Source organism: Tachypleus tridentatus, chromosome 8 (genome assembly GCF_004210375.1).
Source record: "Tachypleus tridentatus isolate NWPU-2018 chromosome 8, ASM421037v1, whole genome shotgun sequence".
In the NCBI taxonomy this organism is placed as follows: Eukaryota; Metazoa; Arthropoda; class Merostomata; order Xiphosura; family Limulidae; genus Tachypleus; species Tachypleus tridentatus.
The window spans coordinates 18,559,151-18,586,131 of record NC_134832.1 but is presented as its reverse complement, the minus strand read 5'-3'; the positions used below and the strand labels follow the sequence as shown (position 1 = coordinate 18,586,131).

The 26,981-nt window shown below is 36.0% G+C and overlaps 1 protein-coding gene across 1 annotated transcript in view; it reads left to right on the top strand.

Annotated features, from left to right (window-relative positions):
- LOC143258605 (importin subunit alpha-7-like) overlaps window positions 1-26,981 on the top strand; it is a 59,662-nt gene that overhangs the window by 16,972 nt on the left and 15,709 nt on the right. The window contains exons 5-6 of the mRNA XM_076517809.1: window positions 12,504-12,595; window positions 25,369-25,500. Coding sequence (XP_076373924.1) covers window positions 12,504-12,595; window positions 25,369-25,500 — 224 coding nt within the window. The remainder of the gene's footprint in view (window positions 1-12,503; window positions 12,596-25,368; window positions 25,501-26,981) is intronic.

Below are 26,981 nucleotides of genomic sequence, written 5' to 3'. Positions count from 1 at the left end.
TTTGTGTAATTATTCTTGAAGTTGTAGTAGGTATTTACCAGAGTAGTTTCCTTGAAATTAAGGAAAAGAGTTATAGAAATTGTGTTTTTATAGTTAATAAAATTTATTATTTCAAATTACTGTACTGTTTGTGAAATACCATTTTTTGTTATGAATATAGGGTTTAACATAGCAATAAATAGTTTTTACTGTTATTCTTAAGATAGCAGATGAAGTCAGGAATGTCCCAGTATGAAGTTTTGGATGTAACTAAGGGAAATAAAAGCTATAAAGAGAAATAGTAATTATATCAATGAGTTGTAATTATTAAGAATACATTTTTGTTGTAAAATAACTGACCAAAGAAAGAACCCATAATTACTTAATCGGTGATGCTTAGTTACATGATATTAGGTTGGAGATTAAACTTTTTTTTTTAGTATGTAAAATTTGTTTTCCAATTTAGTACTTACCTCCTTTCACAAGAACAGCTATTCTTGTTCAGTGCTGTCCTGTTACTGCAAACGTTTTAGTAATACATACTAAGGGCTTTATGCTTCTCCCTGTGGGAATTAGAAGATTCCAACATGTCTTTCATGCAAATAATTATGTTACTTGTTTGCTAATAGGAACATGACATGCTCACATGATTCATGTGGCTCTCTCTATACTTCCCTACCTAACTCTTGTATCTTGTTTGGCAGAGCTTGAGTGTAGATGTCTTTCTTTTGTTCCATTTTGGGCTTGAAGTGGTTTTTCTTTTGCTTCATTTCCACTTTAGTTTATTTCATTTCTCTTTTAAATTGAAAACATTTCTGTACCCACATTGCCTCCAAATCTTTTGCTTGTTTGACAAAATTTAAATGTGGATTCCAAAGTTCATATTACTAGTTTGAGTCCGTCTATTTCATATGTAGCTACACTTCAGATCACAGGTACTGGTGACCTATTGAATGATTTATCAGCCTTTGCTTGCCAGGAGTTTGAATGTTCTATGGACATCCTTTGTTTTCCCTGTGCCTTTTGTACTTTGCATAGTTAATGAGAATTTCAACAACCCCTCCTTCCCTCCAACGTATATTGTCTTCCTGCACCCTGCTTGTGGATTCTGTTGGTTTTCATTGGCATTTTTTCAGGGATGTGATGTTTTGTCATTTGCTCTTTAATTTTGTGACCCTATTCCTCCCCTTTTTCCTTAGTTATGCCTTCTTCACCAATGGGACTGAGTAGCCTGTTGTTGTTTTTTTATGGCTAAGTGAAGTCCTTCCATTCATCCTTTTAGGATCTTGTTCTGTGAGGGTTCTTAGTCACCAGATCAAATTGGACATAATTTTTCCTCTTCACTTTATTCTCTAGTACAAGCTGTTTTGTACATTCTGTTTGCTTCTTTCTTTTCTTCTCCAAATGTTTTATTGCTTTTAGGTATAGTCTTTGAAGACTCCTTTCTTATTTCTTGGTCTGGCTTGCCTGAAGTCCCTTTAATGGGTCACTCACAGCAGATGGAATATTGCTTTTGGATTTTTCCATTCCCCTTCTTCACTACTACCATATTGATTATCTGTTTTATTGGTGGGTCCAGGTTCATACTTCTGTGGAAACAATACTCCTTAGTTCATGAATAGATTTTCTTCTATTCATTGATGGGTCCATTTGGGGCTGAGGTATGTATATCAACCACAGTCTGGCTTCAGGCTGTTAGTCTGAGATTGTATGTTCTTTTCTTATCACTATTCTAGAGCTCCTTGCTGTTGGATTCTTGTTTCCTATTTCTTGGGATTGATTGGTCATGTTTAAATCTGACCATTTAACAGTTGTGACTCATATTTCCATGGATATACCCAGTCATAATACCATTCAAGTTTTTTTGGGTCCACAATGGTTAGATTATTTTGATGTGTTACGTACAGAATGCTTCCAGACTTTTTTTCAGATTGTTCTCTAGACTAGAATTAGTTTACATGATAGTGTTCCCTTCATTCTTTGATTTCACTTACTTGGCATTCAATGGTTTGTTCCTCTTATTATTACTTTAATTTCTTCTTTTCACCAGTTAGTTAGGTCTCCTGCTCCTCATCATTGGGTTTTAGCTGTGGCTGCCTTCATCTGGATCTGGTTGCACATGTTATCTTTTTTATCCTCCTCTCTGGTTGTGTTGTCCATTCATCTCCATTCTCCTTAACACTTCATTCTTGATCCTTTGGATTGTTCCTTCCTGGCCTGTTCAACCATGGTCTTTTCTTGCTCCAATTTCAGTTATTCCTTCCCTCCCTCTCCTTTTATTCCTTCATTAATTGCCATCACCTGTTCTATGCTCCAACTTTCCTGTTCTTCATCTTCATGTCTGACTGTCTTGTTCCTGGCAGTGTGTTCTGGTTCTTATGTCAGTTGTATTTTCCTTATTCCCCTTGTTCTTTGTTACCACCATTTTACATCTGCTGTTCTTACCTACTCTTTATTCCTTTTTTTTTTTCCAGGTACATTAGCTATGTTCACATTCTGGTGCTTCTCAATTGGACATTCATGTTGTATTCCATTAATCTACCTCTTTTCTTCTTTTGCCTTGTGTTCTTTATTTCCACTCTTAACCTGTGGATGGCATCAGTCTTATATATTTGCTATGCTATCCCTCACACTCTTTACCACATTCCATGTCCTCTTCTCTCTTTAGTTCATTCTTTTCTTTCTTGTCTTGAACAACTCATGAGGTTAACTCCTTTTCATCTAATTTCCTTTAATTTCTCCTATTGTACCTTTGTAAAGATCTTTAGATGTTTATGTCAAGTATGTACTACTGGTTGTTATATTGTCTGTGCAGTTTCCTTAGATGATGCATATTTCTAGTTATTTATTCCCAGGTAACTCTCTTCCTCCTGGTATCTTCCTTTAACCTTTTCAGTTAGTTTCATTTTTTATTAATTGGTTTATTGCCCATGTTACCTTACCATCATTTGTTTTCCCTCACCTCCCATTTGCCTCTTCACAGTTTACCTTCCTTTCCTCTAAATTAGCCTTGAAGGAGATTCTGCATTTGAGCATATTATCCACCATACAAGTCTCCTATTATCTCCATTGTATTGCAATTTTGGTCTCCTTGGGGTATTTCCTACTGCCTGTGGCTATACTTTGCACTTTGCTGCAGCATAGACCTGGGTAAGTCTTTCTTCATGCTTTCTTTCCCTACAGGAGCCCCTGATCTGCATTAATTTCTTGGATTTCACTGTGTGGTGAGTAGTGACTGAGCAGATATTCTTTATTTATTAAATCTGCACTCTATGTTTTGTTGAATGCATGCTCTTGTCCATGGTTTCACACTGTCATTGTAGATATGGAGGTTCTGCAAGATCTTTTGCATGTGAATAACCTTGTGATATTTGTTTTATAAGCATGTCCATTCCACACTGTACCACCTGTGGATGGCATGGGTAAAGTAGATGGGGATAGCTGCTCATCCCTCTCATGCCTTGGGTGAAGTTCTTAGTATGGTCTTATTTACAAAATAAGGTTTCATGGTTGCTCATTGCACTGTCTCTGATGACAACAGTCCTCTGGACTCCCAGTGTGTTACTTCCCCCCCTTTTTCAAGTAAAGTATGGGAGTTCTTGCCACTTTCCAGTTCCAAGCCTTTTGGTTACTGGACCATGGATGCTCACTCCTAGATGACTTTTACATGGAAAGGCAATTACCAGTCATTAGGAAGTAGGATGCTGGTGTAGTAATATGTGGGCTCCACTGGTATTGCTTGTACAGATTGGGTGTCCTCATCCTACTCTTGTGGGATATGAACCAATACACTGTGTGGTTACACTTTTGGAACACCTGGAGTTGAGCCTTTACATGCAGTTCACCCCTTCAGTTGGGTGTTGTTGCCTTATCCTTGTGGGATGTTGGTTCTCTGCAGAGAAGGTTTTTATTTGGAGTGAACCAATACATTAAAGTCCTCACATGAGTTAAAGTATCCTAAAATTGGTGTAGATCTTAATCCCCAATTCCTGGGTTATAGATGAAATAGGTATGGTCCTCATCCTATCCTTGCAGGTTTTTGATTCCTATTGAGGAGGTACTGCGTGCTGCATACTTGTGTATGAGTTGACATGCCACAGCCATATCTCACATTTTTGCCTTTGCTCCCCATATTATGTTCAAGGGCAAAGAGTATACCTGGTTCAGAAGTGGTACAGTGACCCCCCCCCCAATTTTACACTCATAATCAGAGGTATCCTACACTGACAATTTATTTTCCATCGGTATTCACTCTTTTTTTCCTCACACTTCCAACCATCCCTCCCCACTACTGCTGGTGCACACTCCTTCTACCAAACTTTGGAGTGAGGGTGAGGTAGGGGAGTGTAGAGGGAACCACATGCATCATGTGAATATGTAATGCTCCTTTTGATTAACAAGTGACATATGATGATTTAATGAGAAACATGTTGGAATTTTCTAATTTCAACAGAGACAAGCATAAGTCTTGTGGTATATGTTAGTAATAAAAAGTCTGTAATCAGATGGCAGCACCAAATGAAAAGGTAATAATGTTAAAGGAGGTATGTACCTATCAGAAATACATTTTCAGTACAGAAAAATTATAACTTTTCATCAAATACCTTGGCAACTCAAGACTTCTATTATTTCAGTTTATAGAACTATATTTTCTTATTAATTACTTTAAAATTGTTTTAATTAATTGATGCCTTTACATACAGAATACAAATGGTTGTAATCTTGTTCTAATTCTCTACATTAGGCAGAGATTAAGTACTACAACAAAAACATCACTAGGCTTGACCTGGTCTCTTTATCATCACTCTAAAATGTTGGTGCATTCAACTTAAGGGGGTGCTGTAGACTTGTTCAAACTGGTATAGGTTGTGGGGCTTATCATTTGATGTGTCATAAGAATAGTTATTGATGTGAGTGAATTGTAATTGTTGAATATTAAACTAGGAACTTTCGTTGTGACTTACAGTATGATAAATGATTATTTTACTGTATTCTTTGTCTTGAGCAGGAATGTGGAAACTTCTCCTTACCAAAAATATCAGAATTCTGCTTGTATTAAACTGAACAGTGAAGCTGTTTATACATGAATAAATGCTGTGACTTTCTTGTTTTTTGACTTGTTTGCTTTTTTTCTGTGCAAATTTAACTTTTTGTTTTATATTTAGTAATTTACCCTAGAATCTAGTTTGGATTGTGAATCCTGGAAACAAATTTTACTCATGTAATTACATATTCTCTATTCAGTGATGTATTATTTTGACAAATGATGCATATTTTTATTCTGTTGAGGGGTCTTTATGAACTTTTATACAATCATTTTGGTAGCCCTAACCACTTTATGCAAATTGTTGCAAATATTATTTGTTTGTTAAATACTTAAACAAAAATAAGACCAAGTTATGTTAATTATGTTGATATTGACTTTCATATTTGTTATAATTTAAAAGATATCAGTTAACCATTACACAGTGGGTTATAGTTCAAAGACCATATCACATTTCTTGAGTTGCATTTAAAATTTTATTGAAATTACCTTTTTATGAATTTGTCAATCAGTTTATCAAATTGTAGATTAACATTCAAATTTTAGTATTATACAGGAGTTAATTTCTTAATTCAAAAGTAAATATTAAAATAACACATCTAAATATTAATTTTTGTAAGTCTTGTGCTATGTTCAACCAAGATTTCAAGAATGTGGGTTATGTCTTTAGTCTGTTTGAAAGTTTATATATATTTTAAGACCTAAATACAGCTTAGTTACTAAGTTTGAGAAATTATAGTGGAATTCTGTGGTATTGATATAGTAATATAAGATTTTGTGATTGTTCAACTGTGTACATAAAACCTAAAAGAAAATATTTCATTTCATATCCTCCATGTGCAAGTATATAAAAGGAGGCTTAACAACTTACATCTAGCAGTAACAGAGTTTAAAGGTCATAGCTAGAAGATATAATTGTTTGCTTTACTTCCTGATTTACTGTTTTCTATAATAATAATCTATATGCATGTGTAATATATAATAATTGAAATGTGACTATATATTACAAAATACTAGTCCACTAAAACACACTCAAGACTGGGTCACTTTGGAAAGACCAAAGGTCAGTTTTATATTATTGGATATGGTAACATGAGTGAATGTGTGTGCCATGTGAATACAGATTATATAATGTTAGCCAGGCACAACTGGAAGGGCAGTATAATAAAAATAATAAATATATATCATTATGAGACTTAAATTACTAAGACTAATCATTTGTATTTTTGTGTTATAATTTGAACTCATTTTAGAATGAAAAAAAGGATAGTTTATATTTATTTTCTAATTTATTTTTATGGTGGTTATGAGATTGGTAAAATTTACAGACCCCACATAGTTAGAGTAGAGAAAATTATACAAAATATAAAGTCTTATTGAAAACAAACATTTGAAATGTTGTTTAGGAGATTTTAAAGATTACACAAATAATAGAGATTTTGGGGATAAAAAATAGTATTTTAATCATAACGTGAAAATCACTTTGCATTTGGACTAGTAACAAAACAGACTTCCTTTCCATAAATAAATCTTTATTAAAAATACTTCATTAAAAAAATCTTGTTTCTTTTTCTTGTATACAAAACACTTGCAATTGTTACTAAAAGTCTACCAGATTTTGTGAAGATGCATATGCTACATCAAAAGTAGTTCTTTCCATTTGTTACTTTTTTATTTCATGAATTTGTATTAATACATATGATATTAAATTTTAGATTATAATTCAAATTTTAGAATTATACACTAGTTAATTTCTTAATTTAAAAGTAAATATTAAAAGAACAACTAAATATCAATTTCGTGGTATGTTGAATGCATCACTGGTTCAAATTAGGTGTTTGTAATGTCAAAATACTAAGGCTGTTTCCTATGAATTACAAACTCAAATTACCAGTATTGACAAGCTAGAATATAAAATAAGAACATAATTTTTTTATATTACTGAGATATAACTTATGTACTGAATCAAATGCATTGTATCTGTTCTCTCTTTCCATTTTGGAAATGGTCCTTTATGTACGATTACTTCAGTGTATGGCTTGTGAATGACCAATTGACAGCTTAGAATGTCCATTAGTTACTTACCCAGCCTTTTTGAAATAGTTAGGAGATGAACTCATTCTTTTAATGCTACATTTGAAATGGTAAGACTTTAGTGAACTCAAAATTTAATATTTTTTTAGATCCAAGTGCAGTTTTCTTACTAAGCTTGATAAATTGTGGAATACAATGGTAATAATGTAATTATTTACAATTCCAATGCAGTATTTTCCTTTCCTCACAAGATTAATTATTCTTGTCCAGTTCTCCCCTCTGTATGCAGATTTTGGCTTTATGCTTCCCCTATTGGAATCAAATTATTCCAACATGTCTCCTGTGAAAATCATGTTACTTCACCAGTAGGAGCATGATGGATGTAACTGCTTCTGTACACTTCTACTAAACTATCATTTCTCATTTGGCAGTGTGTGTGCTTGGATGTGTTTTTGTTTCTTTAAAATTTCATGTTTGTCTCTAGTATACTCATGTCTTCATTTCTTTCACTTCTACTTTCTGAGCCTGTTCAGGTGGAGAAGGATTTGAATTGCCTATTTCATCCTCCTGATTTTGCCATACCTTCCTATATACCACCTGGGCAATAAGTTAGGCCTGATATGGGTTTTTTTTATTTCTTTTCTCAGGTATGTGATGTTTTATCCCTTTCCTTATTTCATATAAGCTGCATCCTTCCTTACTACTTGAGCAGTTTTTCCATCCCCACTTACTTTTCTTCTCACCCCAGATATTTGGGTACACAGTGACCAATTTGCATCACAATTAAATGAGAGGATTAGTATGATACCCTCCTCATGGACTTTGGATTGGTTTGCTCTTGCAAATCATCATGCAAATGCCCTTTTCTGGGCCAAAAATTGTAAGATTCCATTTTGCCTGTTTAGGGTGTTGTCTCCAAATTTCCTTTAATTCTGACCTGTAGTCAATAATTTTGCCTTTCTCTTACCTTTACAACTCTTTTTACAGTACGTCTCTACCATCTATATTCTGAAGCTCTCCACAAAAATCTTGGTGTATTCTGGGGACATCCTTTCTTTTATTTTTTCTGTGTTGGCTTGTTTGTCATCTTTAGCCCTGGCTTTTTCATACATGGTATTTCTGTTATTGAGACCTTCTAAATTGTGATACGACTTTAACTTGCATCTATTTACTATTATCTTTGGGATTTATGTATGGCCCTGTTTCTGTAGTGATGTCTTTCACACAATACCTGAGCTTTTGGATTTATGAATTGCATCAGTACAACAGATTACTCTTTTATTCTGTTGCTTGTTTGTCTTGGTCAGAGCTCAGTGTGGCACCTGTTATTTTCCTTCTGACTCCCAACTTTTACCAGTCCCTTTTTGGGGTGCTCATTTCATTCAACATGTTTCATTGCCAACAGTATTGGTGACTTCCCATTTGGTGCTCATCTTGTTGATTTTCTTTATTACTTGTGCCTTTTATGAAAGATTATTCATATCCAGGTTTTATTGGAAGGATTCATGGTCCCATTTTTTTCTGCACCTCCATTGTCTCCTCTGCCTGTTTCCTTTCCTTTATCTTGGGATTCTGTGACCACCCTGTGTCTGTCAGAGCCATCAAACTTGTCCCACTTCCTTCATGAGATTTTACTCCAGACTCTGTTGTTACTAAGAAAACCAAGAACTAAAGCCTGTCATTTATTTGTCCCCTTTTAATCATTTAATTCAGCTGCTTATTTCATTTCATTTTTCTGCTTATTTTGAATTGGAGTTGGCCAGTCATACTTGTAAACTCCTTCTAGTGGCTGCTAAGGTGGGTTGGTTAATCAAATTGAAGAAGTCCTTCCTCCAAACTACTCAATAGCTCACTCACTTTGATGTCTTTCAATGCTCATCTCAGTCATGCACAAATACAATTCCTTCAGTGGGCTCTTCACAATCAACAAATCATTGCTCAAGTTCTTTTTCCAGCCCATTACCCTTCTTCATACCCTGATGGATTACCTGCAGTGGTGGTTTGACAAGACCCATACATTGGCTGGCATCCCATTTTCTTCTCTTTGTTCTGGTTTAATCTTTCCATGTATGCATCCCTTCAGGGTTTAGGTGCATGAGTCAATTCCCAGGTAGCTTTGAGCCATTTGTCTGTAGATGAAAGGTGTGTGTATATTAACATTCTTGTGGTCTGTCAGGCTGTGAATCTGTTCCCTCTTTTTGCCAAACCATGTCTGCTTTATTTTTGTGGCTTTGCAATACACATTGTTGAGATGGGGATGTTCCACAAGATTGTTTGTAGATGAATAACCTTGCAATATAATTGTTTCCTGAAATTGCTTGTTCTGGACTATACCACCCATGAACTAAATGAGTAAACCATAAGGGGATAACTGCCCATCCCTGCCTTGCTTTGTTTGGAATAAATTGGTGTGGTCTGTTTTTTAAAAAAAGGTTTCATTGTCACCTATTTCACACAGAGTTATATGATGATATTCCTTCAGGCTCTCCAATGCTCCTCTCCCTTTTCTTCAAGTGTGATATGGGAGTCCTTGCCACTTCCCAGTTTGAAACTGATGGGGTGATTGACTGTGGCTGCACTGTTCTCAGTGGGTTCCACACAAACATGACTATAACCATTCAGTGCAAACTAAGGTGGTAGTGTTCTGTGGGTGTAGATAATGTGCAATCTTGCAATATGCATTCACAAAGGAGTGAGATTTCAATTCACCCCTTTGGTTTGGAGCTTCCAACTTCCACATGGATATTGGCTTCCAGCAATATGAGTTTTTGATGTAGCTGATTTACTGAATATGGTCTATCATACTGTAGCCACTGTACACCTAGGTGCACATTCATTGTTTTCTTCACTTTTATACTTTGTGCAATTAAGTTAAATATATATTTACATGTTGAAGATTACTGTTCTTTCCCACTTGGATGTGCTCCTATTATTTTCCACCCTTATAAACTACTCATTTTACAGATTGGCAAAGAGTACACCTGGTCCAGAAGTGGTGCAGTTTCATTCATGTGATCTTTGAACCTGACTCTCTTATTTTTAAGGGTATCCCTCAAATGCTTTTAGGGGTACTTCTGTCATTCACTCACACCAGTCCTGCCACCTAATCAGTGTGGGATTCCAATAAATCTTATGAGAAGAGAAAAGTACCATATCAGAAGTTATAATTCTTCTATTCTGAAAATGCATTTCTGATAAGTACTTTCTTACACCCACACTTTCCCACTTTCATCTTGCATTTAAGTCTGTTAAACCTTAAAGTGATAGTTTGATAGAGGCAAATAGAGAGAGTCATGTGTGACATGTCATGCTTCTTTGGTGGAGAAGTAACACATGCTGATTTACATGAGATACTTATTAAAAGCATACAATTCCAATAGGAGAGGAGCTTGTAGCATGTATGAAGTAAAAGTTTTCATATATAGAGGGGAGCAGTAGGAAAGATTGGCTAATCTCGTGAGAGAGGGATGTACCTATAAGAAACACGTTATCAATATAGGAAAATTAAAACATTTATTTAAAACGACTTTTGATAAGTCCTAGCAACCTAGGGCAAGCAATGAAGTTTGTAACCAGAAGAATTTTTTTGCTATACTTCTTTTAGTGTTTTAAGTTGTAAGAAAAGTTTCAGTATATAATGTATTATAGCTGAAATGTGATGTATTTTCGAAATACTAGTCTACTAAAACCCAGCCAATACAGGTCACTTTGTAAAGGCCAGCTTTATATTCTTGAATATGGTAACATGAGTGCGCATATCCCATATCATTGTAACTTCTGTAATGTTATACATGCATGGCTTTAAGGTTGATATAATAAAATAATATATATATCTAAATGTATAATGTTACAAGATTTAAGCTATTTAGACTAAATGTTTTCAAGTTATAATTTGGAGTTATTCCAGATAGAATAAGCATAATTTATATTTATTTCTTAATTTTTTACAGTGGTTCTGAGGTCAGTCAAAGTGACTGAACATGTACAGAGTTCATAATGAAAATAACAGACAAAATAGTTTGTTATTTTCTTATAAAATGTTTCGTAATTATGTTGAGAGGTTATAAAAATTTCACTTGTGAAATATAAACACTTTCTGATGCATAAAAGTATTTTTAATCTTAAAATCAAAATTATGTTGCATATTGGATAGTCAAGATTTGAAAAGAGAAAAAGGATGAGAAAAACTTCTTAAAAAGATCTGATAATCTGCAAAATTACATGAAGATGTTTGATTATTTAAATATTGTAACATGAAAACTAATAAGCACAAAATGGTCAGAAGGTTGGTCTGTAAGATCGATCCTATTCTGAAAGAGTTGATTCAGTTTTATGAATGACGTTACTGGTAGTGTTGCACTTGAAACTACTTTCTTTGCATGTGCACTTAGATTTACATTTTCATAAACTTTTGTGAAAGATGTTTGAGATTAAAATTACATCCCACATTTTGACAGAATGTAATGACTTTGCTATAATAGCATAATGGGAGTTTTTTGTGTAGAAAACATACTGAATGTTTTAACAGAATGCTATCTGTCTTCTTTATACTAGTTATATTGAAAAATGTATTATGTTCTTTACATACATTAAATTTAATTATGGTTTAATGATTGTTGGCAATGGATTTCAAGACCAATATTAAGCAAAAAATATTCCCAAATGTCCATTGAATCTGTATTTGTAATTTGATGTGTGAGTGGTTATGTAACATAATGTTAATCTAGTTTTTTGGCAAGCTCTCTCATGAAAACAACAGTTGATTTTAGTATGTGATCATTTGTTAGATGTACATATGTGTTCTTTTTTTAATCTGTTTAATGGTATCAGGAAGTATGCCCAGTTTTATCACAATGTTGTTTCTTTTTAAGTTAGACTTGATTATAAATAAGATCATTGATCTGGATTGACAAGAGGCTATCTTTCAGAGCCTGTTGGTGTCATAACTACTCTGCTCTTGAGTTTTAATTTGAAAAATAATGGAATCCCACTATTTAGTGATCTTGCAATACACATATTCTTCCTTGAAAAGGACTGTTGCATATTTCTTTAGCCATAAATTTATTCTTGACCATATAACACCTTCAAATTATCATAACTTCTCCAAGGTGTGCTGCTGCACATATTGCAGTATTGTACACCATTGAACTAGCTTATGCAAATAATTTTTACAAAAGTGCTGGAGAGTGCTAATTTACCCAAAAAAACAATGTTCAGAAATTTGTGAAAGTTAAAATGTAAAAATAAACATAAATATCTTAGAACTGCTGAAATTTAAACCTTTAAGTATGTTGTGAATAAATATTAGGTGTCTAATGAATTTGTAATCAAGAAGTTTTTGTTTCACTTTTTTAGTTATATTGCACATATTTGGTCAACACGTCAAATCAATTTAACTATTTCCCAGCGTTGGGCAAAATATGTAATACTTTTTAAATGTTTTCAGAACCTAATCCACCAATTGATGAGGTAATTCACACTGGAATCATATCAAAATTTGTGGAGTTTCTTCAAAGAAGTGACAATTATATGTTGCAGGTAATGATGAGTAGTAATTTTCATTAAGTCTGTAATCTTTATTGTGTATTTATGTAAGTGAAAAATATTTTTAAAAGCAGACCATTAATTCTGATTCAGCACTCATATCCTCTCACAAGATGAGCTGTTCCTGTTCAGTGCTGTTCTTTACATGCAAATTTTTTCTTTATGCATGTCACAAGCCTTCCACTGTTCTTATTGGAATTGTAAGATTCCAACATGTCTTTCATGCAAATCATGTATTACATCGTCAACAATCGCAGCAGGACATGCCTACATGATGCATGTGACTTTCTCTCTCTACTAAACTATCACAACTCATTTGGCAGTGCTTGAGTTTGCTTGTGCACTTTTTGTGTTATTAGTGTGCTTCATGTTAGACATGTTTTACTCACAGAGAGGTTATCTTTGGACTTAATTTGATTTCATTCAACCCAGTTTTTGTTAGTATTTATCAGTTAATTCTAGTCGCTTTACTTCACTTGATTTAGGTGAACCTTTTCTGTGCAATGAATTCAGAAATTAATGTTATCGTTTTGGGAGTTACACCAGCTACAATGACTTTTTCTCAGGCCTCAGTGACTTGACAGTGGATTTTTCCGTTTTTATACATTGAAAGATCAAACATTACACAGAACTCTCCAGACAAACAACATCCAGGCTCCTCCTGAGCTGGTTGATCCTGAGCAGGTTGACAAGGACTTTGATTATCTTTTTCTTCCTCTAGTGTTTGCCATTCCTTCTAATTCACAACCTGAGGAATCTCCTCGGGGTAATTTAGTCTTTATGGATTTGAAATCCAAGCTTTATGAATGACCCTCCCAACCCATTTTAGTTTTTCTCTCTTTCCTTGATACTTGGGTTTATGTTGGTCAATTTGCCTTGTAATTGAGTGAGGAGATTAGCATGCCATGTCCCCCAAGAACTTTTGGTCAGTTCTCCCTTTCTTGCCACTGTGTGGATTATCCATTTTTTGATCAGCAGTTGTTAGCTTCCTTTTACCTATGGGGGAGGCAGCTCCCAAATCAAATATCACTTTACCCATGGCCAATATTCTTGCATGTGTCTTACCCTTGTTGACCTCTCACAGTATCTTTCATCCATACATCTTTTATCTGAGACTCTTCACACAAATCCTGAGTAGTTTTCTATTTATACTCTTTCTCTTATCTCCTCCACTTTAGTGCACATTTTGTCTTTGGTTCTGGCATTAATAAGTGGTCTCTTTGTTGTTGGGACTTTGATTTGGGTCAGTTTACCCTCAATGTATTTCAGGGATTTATGTGTGGCTCATTTCTGAGATGTTACCTTCCCCAAAGTCCTAGGAATTATGAAGTCTTAGGTGGCATCGGTTCACCAACAATCCATCCTTATGAATATTGTGGCCCATTTGTCTCAGTCAGAGCTTCACACACCTCCACTTCTCATTTCCCTTCCTCCCTCACATCCCCTCCTCGGTGTGGATTCCTGTACATGGTGAGGGGACCTTCCAGGGAAGGCTCAATTCTTTCTGATTACCTCCTCTGGGATCGAAACATCCACCCACGTGTTTGCCGTGGCAGTCTTTGGGTGGCTTCTCTTGGGTCAATCGGTTGGTCCACTTGGGCTAGTCAACCAATTACCAGTGTTGGAAGTTCTCAATGGGTGTTGTGAATATTATGTCTGATGCTGGTGTTTGGGTATAGTGCTCATGAAACCCTGGGGTTGCTGCAATGTCCTTGCATGACATTGTATGGCATCCCTTCGTAGGGCTCCATGGTGGGTGGGGTCAGTTGGCACCAAAATTTTCTTTTTTTCCAATGGATCCTCCTACGAAAAATTTAAATAAAATAGTGAAAAAACAGTCAATAGGTAAACGACCACATTTTGAAGACTGAACAGCAATCTTCAACATTTGTAACACACGTACCTCACTTTCTTATATTACAGTCTCTTTCAGAAAAACCTTTAGGGCAAATGTCCCCCCTTTTTTATTCAGAGAGACTAGAGGGACTTGCTAGCTCTCCAAAGTCAGTAAAGAAGCTTCAATCTGGAAACATATTGGTTGAAACATCCACATTCCAACACAGTGAACTCCTCTTGAATTCAAAGGTAATTGGGGTTGTACCTATTGAGGTTACCCCTCATACTTTCTTGAATTCATCACGAGGAGTTATTGTTGAGAGGGATTTGAAGAATGTCCCAGAGTAAGAGATTCTTGCTAGTTTTTCCACTCAGAGTTTCTGCAGTAAGGTGCATCTCCACTCGCAAAGATGGAGTTACACTGCCGATAGATATCCTAGTTTTGACATTTACATTACCATGTGCACCTGCCACCATCAAGGCAGGTTCTCTAATTTGCAGGGTACGGCCGTACATTCCAAACCCTCTTTGATGTTTCCAGTGTCAGAGGTTCGGCCACTCAAAGAAGTCCTGTCGTGGTTCCCTGACATGTGCTTGTTGTGGTGACAAGGACCACGATGCCTATGAGTGTCACATGGACCCACATTGTGTCAACTGCAATGGTTCTCACCCTTCCTACTTTTGTTCTTGCCCTAAATGGATGGAGGAAAAAGAGGTTCAGCGTTTGAAAATGACTCATAACATTAATTATCCTGAGCTTCAGAAATTGCTGTCTGCCACTTCATATTGGACATATGCTGCTGCACTTCATTCTACAACTACAGTGGGAGTGCAGACAAATCTCTCTGTGCCTCCAAGAGAATCGTTTTCAAAACAAATGAAAAGCCTTTTGACCTCTATGCTTAAAAAGGTTAAATCAACTTCTACACCCATCTCTGTTCCTCCCATACATTCCAACAAACCCCACAATCTGCATCCTTTGGTTTCCAATACAGGCATTTCTTCAGATACATCTTTTTCTCCCACCCCAAGATGCAAAACAATCATTTGTTTGTGTTCTCAGTCACTGGAATCCCCTTCCAATAACAAAGACCTGCCCAATCAACCCAGGGCAGGATCCATGGAGGTTGATAGACCTTCTCCGACTAAGGACAGTAAGGAAAAAAGACATGGTCATAAACAGAATGATTCTTCAGCCACTTCGCCTACTCGTCATTAAAAATGGCCACCTTTATACAATGGACTGTCGAGGTTTATGTTCTAATCTGGATGACATCAAAACACTGATTGCTTCCTACCATCCTGTATGTCTTTCCTCAAAAGAAACATTTCTGAAACCTGCCAATACAGTCACCTTTCGGCAATTTTCTCTGTACAGAAATAACAGGCTGTGTGATGAACTAGTACATGGAGGGGTTGCACTGTTGGTTGATCAGCATGTGTCCACCCTGTCTTTGTCACTCAACACACCTTTGGACGCCGCAGCCATCCGTGTTTCCTTGGGTCATACCATCAATGTTTGTTCTCTCTACCTGCCACCTGGGGAGACATATGATCAATCAGGCCTTGATTCTCTCATTGAACAGTTGTCATCTCCCTTTTTAAACATGGGGGACTTTAATGGACATCATCCCCTCTGAGGAAGTGCTGTTATTGATAGGAGGGGTTGCTCTGTAGAGCATATGCTCTCTGATCACAACCTTTCTCTTTTCAATACTGGTTCTTTCACTTATTTTCATGCACCTAGTCAGTCCTTTACTGCTATTGATCTCTTGGTTTGCTCCCCTTCATTATTCTCCCATTTTTCATGGAGGGTTGACAATCCATGAGGCAGTGATCATTTTCCTACACTTTTGAGAGATACTGGCCGTGGTGGTTGCCACCATACCCGTGTGCCCTGGTGGAACCTGGATCAGGCAGACTAGTCCACTTTCACTGCTCTCACAGAACTTGATCCTGCCATCGTCAGACAGCCATCAATAGACGACTGTGTGGCAGCGGTAACTGACTGTATAATACAAACAGCTGCTCAGTGTATTCCTAAAACCTTAACACGTTTTCCACAATATCCTCATCCGTGGTGGAATCCTGCCTGCCACATGGCACGGAAGGCTCAAAAATGGACCTGGGATACTTTCCATCGGTATCCCACACTTTCAAACTGCATCGCTTTCCAGCAGGCCCGTGCACATGCTAGGTGGGTAAGATGTCAAAGCCAGAAGGAATCTTGGATAAAGTTCACAACTAGCATATCTTCTACCACCAGTTCCAAGGTCATATAGGACAGGGTTCAAAAGGGCAGTGGGCACAACAATTCTGTCCACCTCTTGATCTTACTCTTTGATGGCCAAGAGGTAGCTGGCGTCCGGAGCATCACCGATACTCTAGGTGAAAGCTTTTGCCGGGTATCTAGCACTTCTGCTTGTTCCTCTGCCTTCTTGGCCATTAAGACTTGGGCAAAGCTTTCACCTCTTTCCTTTTGAACTTATTGTCTCTTTGACTATAATCGTCCATTTACACTGGTGGAACTGAAAATGGCCCTTCATTGGTCTGGCAGTACATCTGTTGGACCTGATGATGTACACTATGACATGCTGCACTATTTCTCTCCTGCTTGTCTTGATATTCTTCTAATTATTCTTAACCAGATTTGGCAGGAGAATGTTTTTCCTAATGCCTGGTGCCAGGCTATTATCTTACCTTTCTCTAAGCCTGGGAAAGATCCCAAGATTCCTTCAAATTACCGTCCAATTGCTTTGACAAGCTGTCTCTGTAAGACCTTCGAGAGAATAGTTAATGCTTGTCTTGTTTGGTTCCTTGAATCAAACAACCTCCTCTTGCCCACCCATTGTGGGTTCTGATGACAGCACTTCATTTTGGACCACCTAATTAGACTTGAAATGTCAATCAGAGAAGCCTTTCTCAAACGACAACATCATGTATCAATATTCTTTGAAATTGAGAAGACTTATGACACAACATGGAGGTATGGCATTTTGCGAGACCTCCATATATATGGATAGCTTGGCCATTTACCCATTTTTATTAAAAAATTTTAAACGGACAGGAGATTCAAAGTTTATGTGGGTTCAACACTTTCCTGTTCTTTTCTACAGGAACTTGGGGTCCCTCAGGGCTGTGTTTTGAGTGTCACACTTTTCAGTATAAAGATTAATGCCATCACTTAACAACTCCCTCTCCCTGTTGCAAACGGGCTCTATGTTGACGACTTTCACATCTCGTGTCAGTCGTTGAACATGAGATATATTAAATGGCAACTACAAACTGCTCTCAATCGTGTACTGAAGTGGACCATGGCAAACAGCTTTAATTTCTCTCTCTCTAAAACCGTTTGCATGCACTTTTGCTGCCAACGGGGTATTCACCCTGATCCTGAACTCAATATCGGTGAAGTTGTGCTGCCTGTGGTCCCTGAGACCAAGTTCTTGGGGCTTATCTTTGGCCATAAGCTGACCTTTATACCACACATGAAGCAACTGTGGGTCAAATGCACAAGAGCACTGAACATCCTCAGTGTCCTCTCTACCACCAGTTGGGGAGCAAATCGATGTTCCATATTAAAGATATATCATATTTTTATTAGATTGAAACTCGACTATGGATCACTGGTCAATGGCTCTGCCAGACCCTCGGCCTTAAAGATGCTAGACCTCATTGATCAACAAGGACTTCGGCCCTGCACTGGGGCTTTCCGCCCCTCCCCAGTTCAGCTTATACGTAGAATCTCATGAACCTTATCTGCACCTTCACCGTTTGCAACTGTCTTTACTATATTTTTCAAAACTTCGTTCCTTACCAAATGTTTTCCTTCCTCGGTGCCATACTTTTTCAGAACAGACAATCTTTCATTGCTTTTTGGCCTTCGCATCCAGGCGAAATTTGATAAATTGGGTCTGTCCTATGATAACATTGCAGAATCTACTGGTCAGCTCATCCCACCATGGCTTATTACAGTCCACAAATGTGACATTTTTTTAAGTCGTCTGAGAAAGGCAGATACTCCCAATTGGAAGTACCATCTTTTATTTACTGAACATCTTTCAAACAATCTTTCCATTCCAATTTATATGGATGGTTCCAAATCAGGTGACTGTGTGGACTCTGCCATGGTTTGTTGTAATTTGGTGGTTGCATGCAGAATCCCCTCTACAGCTTCTGTGTTCACTGCTGAACTGTATGCCATTTCTCTTGCTCTGGATCATTTTGAAGCTTAGCAGTTCTCCAACTGCACTATTTATACTGACTCGCTTAGTTCTCTACTGGCCCTGGAATCGCTTCACTTTGGCTCACACCCTGTTCTCCCTGATATTCAAAACAGACTGGCCCATTTCTCATTAACATCTGTTTCTATCCAGTTTTTCTGGATACCAGGCCATGTTGGTATTCACGGGAACGAGCTTGCAGACATGGCAGCTAAATCTATCTGCTCTGGCACTATCACCACTGTGCCTATTCCATACATGGACTATAGTCCTGTATTCAAGGCTTGGCTCCATGCCAGCTGGCAGTGAACTTGGAGTGAGCAATGCGACAACAAGCTTTTTCAAATTAAACCCCATATTGGACTTTGGCCAACTAGCTTCCGTAAGGTCAGAAGGAGGAAGTTGTTCTAACTAGACTATGCATTGGTTCCAGTTTTTTAACTTGTTGTTTTCTTTTATCTGGAACTCATGCACCAGTGTGTAGTATGTGTTACACTCAGATCACTGTAAGCCACATTTTACTTTCTTGCCATCGTTATGACTCTCAACGACTGCAGTATTTCAAACATGTTTTGTCCCAAGGTTTGTCCATAACATTAGACAGTGTTATTGGTGACGGTGACACTGTCCACCTTTATAAATTTTTTAGTTTTTTTAATGTCATTAAAAAATGTTGTTAATCTTTTTAATGTCATTTAAGTTTGATATTTATTCATTACACCTTTTTAATTGTGGTTCCCTTTTAAGAGTCACAATCTCTCTAGTTTGATTTGAAATTGGAAAATGGCCATGACATTAAATAACTTGACACAAGGACTAGAAAGGCTAACTTCAGGTGACTAACACTGCTGTTTGAACTACCCGTTAGTTGTCCTGGCAAGTTATTACAATTTTGCTGCATGTCTTTTAACACTTTTATTACTTTACTTTTTGATATTGGCTGTAATGACACATAACCCAGAACCAGGACTGGAAAGGCCAACTTCAGGTGACTGACGGTGGTTCTCGTACTTACCTGTTAGTCTTCCTGGCGGGTTATGATCATTACCATTATGCTACAGAAAGTCCTTTACAACTTCTGTTATTGTAGTTTCTCTCTTAACATTGTAGACTGAATGTCAACATTGGTTTTATGCCATTTATGTTTTTAATTGCTGTTTTGTTTTTACCTTTACCTTCATTTTCTTTTATGAATTTTACTACATTTTCTTTACTTTTACCTTTTGACCAGATGTTTGGCAAATTATTATTACAATTTTGAAACATGTCTTTTAAAACTTTTATTACTTTACCTTTTGATAATGGGTGTACACATAACCCAGAACCAGGACTGGAAAGGCCAACTTCAGGTGACTGACAGTGGTTCTTGTAGTTACCTGGTAGTCTTCCTGGCAGGTTATAATAATTACCACTATGCTACAGAAAGTCTTTTACAACTTCTCTTACTTTGGTTTCTCTCTTAACGTTGTAGACTAGATGTCAACATTGGTTTTATGCTGTTTCTGTTTTTCAATGCTGTTTTGTTTTACCTTCATTTCCTTTTATGAATTTTACTACATTTACTTTATTTTTACCTTTTTCCTGGACATTTGGCACAGATTGCCTAGCTGCTTTATGCCATAAAACACTAAATCAACCAACCAACCCTCCCAGCTCCTACCTGTTTCCTTTACTTGGGGACCTTCTTGTCACCCTATTTCATGATGCACTCCAGTAGTACCTGTGACAACCCAATGGATTCTGGTCCATTGGTGCTTGGCTCTTCAAGTTTTTCATTGCTGTTATCCCTTTGTTGATAATCAATGGATGCTTCAGATTCTGTAAGAAGGATTCATCATTCAGTTTCTTTCCTTACCTCTGGTTCCTCTTTTGCGTTGTTTTTGTCCCTCCTTGAGATACCATGGCCAGCCAGTGTCTGTCAGAAGTAGTTTGAAAATTGCTCTTGCAATGGGGAATCAGGCTGTTCACCAATCTTCCAGGGATTTTTATTCCTGCCTTTTTTATGTCTCCAAGAAAACTTAGGATTAGTAGCTGGTAATCAATTTATCTTGTCTCAACCACTTCATAATCTTTTCACACTCTGAGATGGTTGTTTTTGATTACCAGCTATCAATTTCAAGAAAACTTTGGGATTGGTAGCTGGTAATCAGTTTATCTTGTCTCAACCACTTCATAGTCTTTTCACTCTGAGATGGTTGTTTTTGATTATCAGCTATCAATCCCAAGAAAACTTTGGGATTGGTAGCTGGTAATCAATTTATCTTGTCTCAACTACTTCATAGTCTTTTCACACTCTGTGATGGTTGTTTTCTCCAGAGTTATGAATAACACAAATGTATGTCTCCAATGCTTATATACCTACATATATCAATATCACTTCAGTCTCCTCCTCCTCTTCACTTTGTTCACCTCAGGAGGATTTACCAATTTTGAGCCCTTCCAGTTAGACATGTCTTAGCACCTTATCTGTTTTGTTGAAAAATCTGGGCATTTGCATGTCATGACCATGCTTTGGGACTACAATTTCAATTTTATATGGATGACTGGCTTCTTTTGGCACATTCTAAACAGGAATTGGCCAGTCATGCTCAGCAGCTTCTTTCTGGGTGGCTTGGGTGGGATAGTTGGTAAAATCGAAGAAATTCTTCCTTGATCTACTCAATATCTTGTCAATTTGGGGATCTTTTTTGACATGAATATCAGTAAAAAACACTGTCTTTTTTCTTTTACAACTTCATTAAATAAAACTTATTTTTGTGATTTCTCTTATCAACTCCAATCCTTGTTGGATCTTTCTGATTGCTCCTTATTGGCCAGTTCATTCTTGGTTTCCAAGATTACAACTGCTCTTCTTCCCTTTCCTCCCTCCCTTTTTTTTTCATCAACCTTGATCACATGACCTACATTCCAGTCTTCACATCCTGTGTCTTCATGCTTGCCTTTTGTCCATTCCTTGGTGAGATGATCTGGTTTCCTATGGTGATTCTTTCCTTGTTATCAAGTTCCATCCATCCATCTTCTATGGAGATATATCAACACAAGTGCAAGGTATTGCATAGTTCAATTACTACCAGGTGGTGTCCTGCTGGTGTGTGGACCATGGCTCATGTGGTGGAATTTCTTATCTGCATCTTTGACCATAGGTTTTTCATTCCCTTTGCTTTCCAGATGTTGCATGGCATTGTCCCATATCTTTTGTTTTCATTATTTATTAGGGTTTTTACTTCTGTTGTTCTTTCTGTGCTCATGTGTTTCTTCTGGGTATGTTTCAGGACTCTGTTGTTGTTGTTGTATAGTGCATAATGCTATTTTCTAGGGTACATGTTTCTGGTTCTTTATTCCCTGGCAATCTTCCATTTACTACCTTTACTAATTTGGTCCACCTTTTGATTTGATTAGTCTGTTATTTCCTACCTTCTCCCTCCTGGACTCTGTTCCAGGTGTCCTCCCATCAAATCTGACATATCACTTTTTCTCTTGCTTCTTATCTGTGACATCCAGTGTTAGAGTGTATGCTCATCTACCACATCTCCATCATATTGCAGTTTCCTGTTCGTGAAGATTTTGTCTACCACTTGCAGCTATTCTTCAAACATTGGTGAGACTAACTTGTAAGTTTTATTAATACTCCTTTCTTCAGAGGTCTTTATCTACCTTTTATCATATGGAGCTCTGTGGCAAGTAATGCATGACTGGGTGTTCTTTACCTTGAAATCCGCACTGTCCAGTCTTATTGACTCGAACTTCATCTTCCATGGCTTTGTACACTTATTGTAGAGATGTGATGTTTTACAAGATTGCTTGATGGTGAATAATGTTGCATAAACATGCCTGTCCCAGATTGTACCACCCATGGACTGCAAAAGGGGAATGATGTCCATAAGTTGGTATGGTCTGCTTTTCAAAATAAGATTTTGTAATCACCCATTGCAATGTATTCCATGATGACTCTCCACCATAGTGTCACCTTCATTTACTCATTTGTAGTGTGGGAGTTCTTACTACTTTACACTTCTAAGTTGCTGGGATGGTTTCCTGTGGACATACCGCCCTGAATGTGTTTTACAAAAAGATTGCTTTAACCATTCAGTCTAGAATAGGGCAGTTGTGTTCTGCAGTTGTATATGAGATGTGGCTTCCATATCTTTTACATGAACACTGGAATTGACCCATAAAAATTACAGTTCACCCCTTTGATTGGGAGCTTTCATCCTACACACTCTTAGATGTTAGTACTCCATAAGGAGGTTTTGAATTTAGTGAACCAATTACCATAAGTCCTCACATGAATTTGGGATGTTTATTTTCCTCCCTCGATTTCCTCCATTTGTGTTGTGGGTTACAGTAATGGTACATAGGATTGTTCAATGCTGTCCTTGAGTGTCCTTCATTCTTTTCTTACTGAGATTTTATGGCAAATTGGATGGTTCCCCTCTGTGCCACATTTGGAGGAGTTGGTTTCATGCTATAGTCATCTTTTTAGTACTGGTTATCAAGTTTCTGGATTGATAACTAAGAGTTAACTCTTGTGTCATGCCTGGGAATTTGAGCATTTCTTAATCCTTCATTCTTGGGTTTGAGATGAAGATGGTATGATTTTGATCTTACCATCGTGCAGATGTCTGTACTTAGTGAGAAGGTTTTGGATCTATTTGACTCATCAAATATAGTCCCCCCTTGCCCTTGACCAGTCTACACCTTGTGTGTGTCCTTGTCTACTGATGTTTTACATTGTGGGATTGAGTTACAATATTTGTCTCTGCTTAGGAACACTTTCCTGTCACATTCTTTTCCAATTGGGTGTACTCCTCTCATTTTCAACCCTTATATCCTACACATTCCACAAATGGGTGAAGAGTGTTCCTGGGTCAGGTGTGGTACAATTCCCCTCTTCTAATCTTTAAATTTGGATCTCTTGTTATTAGGGGTATCATTCAGATGCTTTCAGTAGGTACTGTATATGTCATTTCTTCACTTTGTTCCCTCCTCCTTTTCAATGTGGGATTCTAGCTAATCTTGTGAGAGGAAGTTATAATTTTTCAATACTAAAAATGTATCTCTGACAGGTACTTAACCCTTCATCTCCATTTTTCTCTGTTGTTTACATCTTCTGCCAAATTTTGAAGTGACAATTCAGCAGAGGAGTGTAGAGCACAATCTACATGTGTTGCTCCTATTGATGCAGAGTTGATGCATGATGATTTGTATGAGAGACATAACTGAATCTTGCAATTTCAATAGGGGTAGCTGATGACTTGTGGCATGCATTAAAAAACGTTTTAATTCAGAAGGTAGCACTGAAGTGGAATAGCCAATCTTTATGAGAGAAGGTAAGTACCTATTGGAAATACACTTTCAGTGTAGAAAATATTATGACTTAAGTATTTTAATGGTTGAATGTTAATATAGTTATACTGAAAAAAACTAAATCAACAGCAATAATATTACTTTTTAATTGCTGTTCAAGGTTGATATAGAGAAAGGTTTCTAGCTGTTAAGAATACTAAATTTGTGTTTATTGTACAATTTCTCCTCCTAAGTAATGACTTGATGATCATATAACTTCTTGATGATGAGAAACCCACTTGAAGTAAAAATGTATCAGAAGGGCTGGTATGGGTGTTAACACTTTTACGAATGAAGCGGAGACAATTTTGACCTTTGTAGGTCATTTTCAGGTTAACAAAGAATTAACAGATAATAGTCAGTTGCAAACTCTTTTTTAACCTGAAGAGGACATAGGAAGGTTGAAATGTTGTTCTCTTTTTATTAGTAAAAGTGTAATTTCAGAACAGCTGGTAGGGGTATTAACAGTCATTACATGTGGTGGAATGACCACATCTGTTTCTTGTAAGTTTTTCATTTCATTCATCTTCAGTTTGGATTTGTATCCTAGATTACCAGTTCACTCAAATTTTCATAGTTGTTGTTATCTATGATTAAACATTAGTAATTTACTAATTTTTAGATGATACTACATTTCTGTCATTCATGTTTAGGAACTGGAGATAAGTTTTCTCATAGAGCTAAAATATTTAATGTTCTTCTCTGATAGTTTTACAAAGTTGTTGGTTTGAACTACTTTCAGTGAATTAACTTGGAATATTTTTGTGTGTTAATTCTAATAACAGTTGAACAAACTTTCAGTTTTTCTTATCTTGGTGGTGGTGAAAGCAATTCTGTTTGTTAATTGTAATAAAAAGCTGAATTGTAGCTTTTAGTAAATTTTAATGATAGATACCATATAAATTCTATGATGTATGTTATTAAAAAAAAAAAAAAAAGCAACAACAAACTTTTATTCTCTTACTCATACAAAAAAAAATCTTGCAAGTGGAAACTTAACTAAGTGTATACATAATATACCTTTTGTAAATCATATATTATGAACTGGAATGAAAGTGTAAAGAAATTTTTAAACATATGTTTAAAAGAGCAGCTTAGAAAGTTATTAAAATTTTATCTCTGGAATGACTATTAATAGTTGATGTATGTTTCAATTTTTTAGGAAGCTGACACTTAGTTATTATATCGGTATTGTTTTAAAACATTTTGCTGCCAAAAATTTTGATAATTATTTATAAAGGTAATTATTGTTCTATCTCTTGAATGTTTACAAAGTGTGTAAGTAGTATAAATCTTTTAAAGTTTCTTTAGTATATGAAGAAAACTTTCAGAGCCTATGGGTAATAAAAAATTTGTTTGAAGTTTGAAGCAGCTTGGGTTTTGACTAATGTGGCATCTGGTACTTCACAACAAACAAGGGTAGTCATTGAAGCTGGTGCTGTTCCTGTTTTTGTTCATCTTCTATCATCAGATTATGAAGATGTTGAAGAACAGGTAAACTTACAGATATTTGAAGCAATGTTTTGATTGTAAGAAACTTATGTGAACTGTTAGTGGAAATCATTGGTATTTACAAGCCTGTCTTTGAGAAGAAAAAAATTCAGTGCCATCATCCGAGTTGTATTTCCAGTTTTTTTGTAACCATGTAAAATTATGTTAAACAACTGGAAAACTTTTTCATTTATATTTTAATAGTTATATCTTTTTCTGTGTTTGGATTCCTTGTTCTTTATTTTATTTACAAAAACATACTGCAAACTGCTACATTATATAAGTTGCTGTTGATCTTAATGTTTCATGATTTAAGCGTAGTATAATATATTCACAGAAAGAAAATTGTTGTTTTATTATGTGAAACTACTTTTAAAAGATGTATTCTTTTCTTTTAATTCTTTTAAATTGAAAACTTGATTTCATATGTTAACTGACCAAGGTCATAATAAAAACAGTGTATCTATATAACATTACACTTACCTTTGTCTGTCTGGAAATTTTATCATATTTCTCAAACACTATAATCTTGTATCATTAAAAAGGTCATTCTCCAATGAGTCTGGATTGCATATTGGCTTTTCCATTCAGAATCATATTACATATTTTTTTGATTATTCAAACTTCTTAATGCAATAAGTATGCAGGATAAAGATGCAATGTTGTTGTTATCAAGTGATGACTGGCTTCAATTTCAACTTTAGATTTTTAATTGCAAGATATTTCACACAAAGTACACTAAATACAGTTACTGTGGGCTTTCTTGACTTATTTAGGTTTCAAATATGCAAGAGCAATTTGTTCGAAACTATGTGATTATTACTTTGTGAGCACATATTTAGATATTGCATATTCGGCTAAGTTTTCCTTCATTACAACTTTACATTTATTTTATTTTAACATAGTTTAGCATTGGTTTGTTTCACCCTTTTGTTACAGGTCACAGGTCAAAGGCCATGCTAAAGTACTTGTTGATTTGCATTCCAAAATTATTGAACTACTATTTTATAAAGTATGTCAGTAAGTTTGGAATTCAATTGTAGATTATAGTTCAAACTTTGAGTTAATTTCTTAATTTAAATGTAAATATTAAAAGAACATCTAAATATTGATTTTAGTGAGTCACGTGGTATGTTTAATGCAACACTTTAAAATTAGATGTTTGTGATGTCAAAATACAAAGTGTATAGTTTTGTACAAAACAGGAATTCAAATTACTGATATTAACAAGCTAGAAAAAAGAATAAAAACCTTGTATCTTTTTATTTTACTCAGATATGACTTGTGTACTGAATTAAACACAGTTACTCCATTCAAATCTTTCCATTCTTATGAAAAAGTCCTTTATATACTCTTACTAAAGTATTTGGCATGTGAATAATCAATCAACAGCTTATAATGTCCCTTCATGGTTTTCTCAGCCATTTTAATCTGTGAAAAGACTACCACATTCTTTCAAACAAAGATTTCATGAAGGAAGGTTA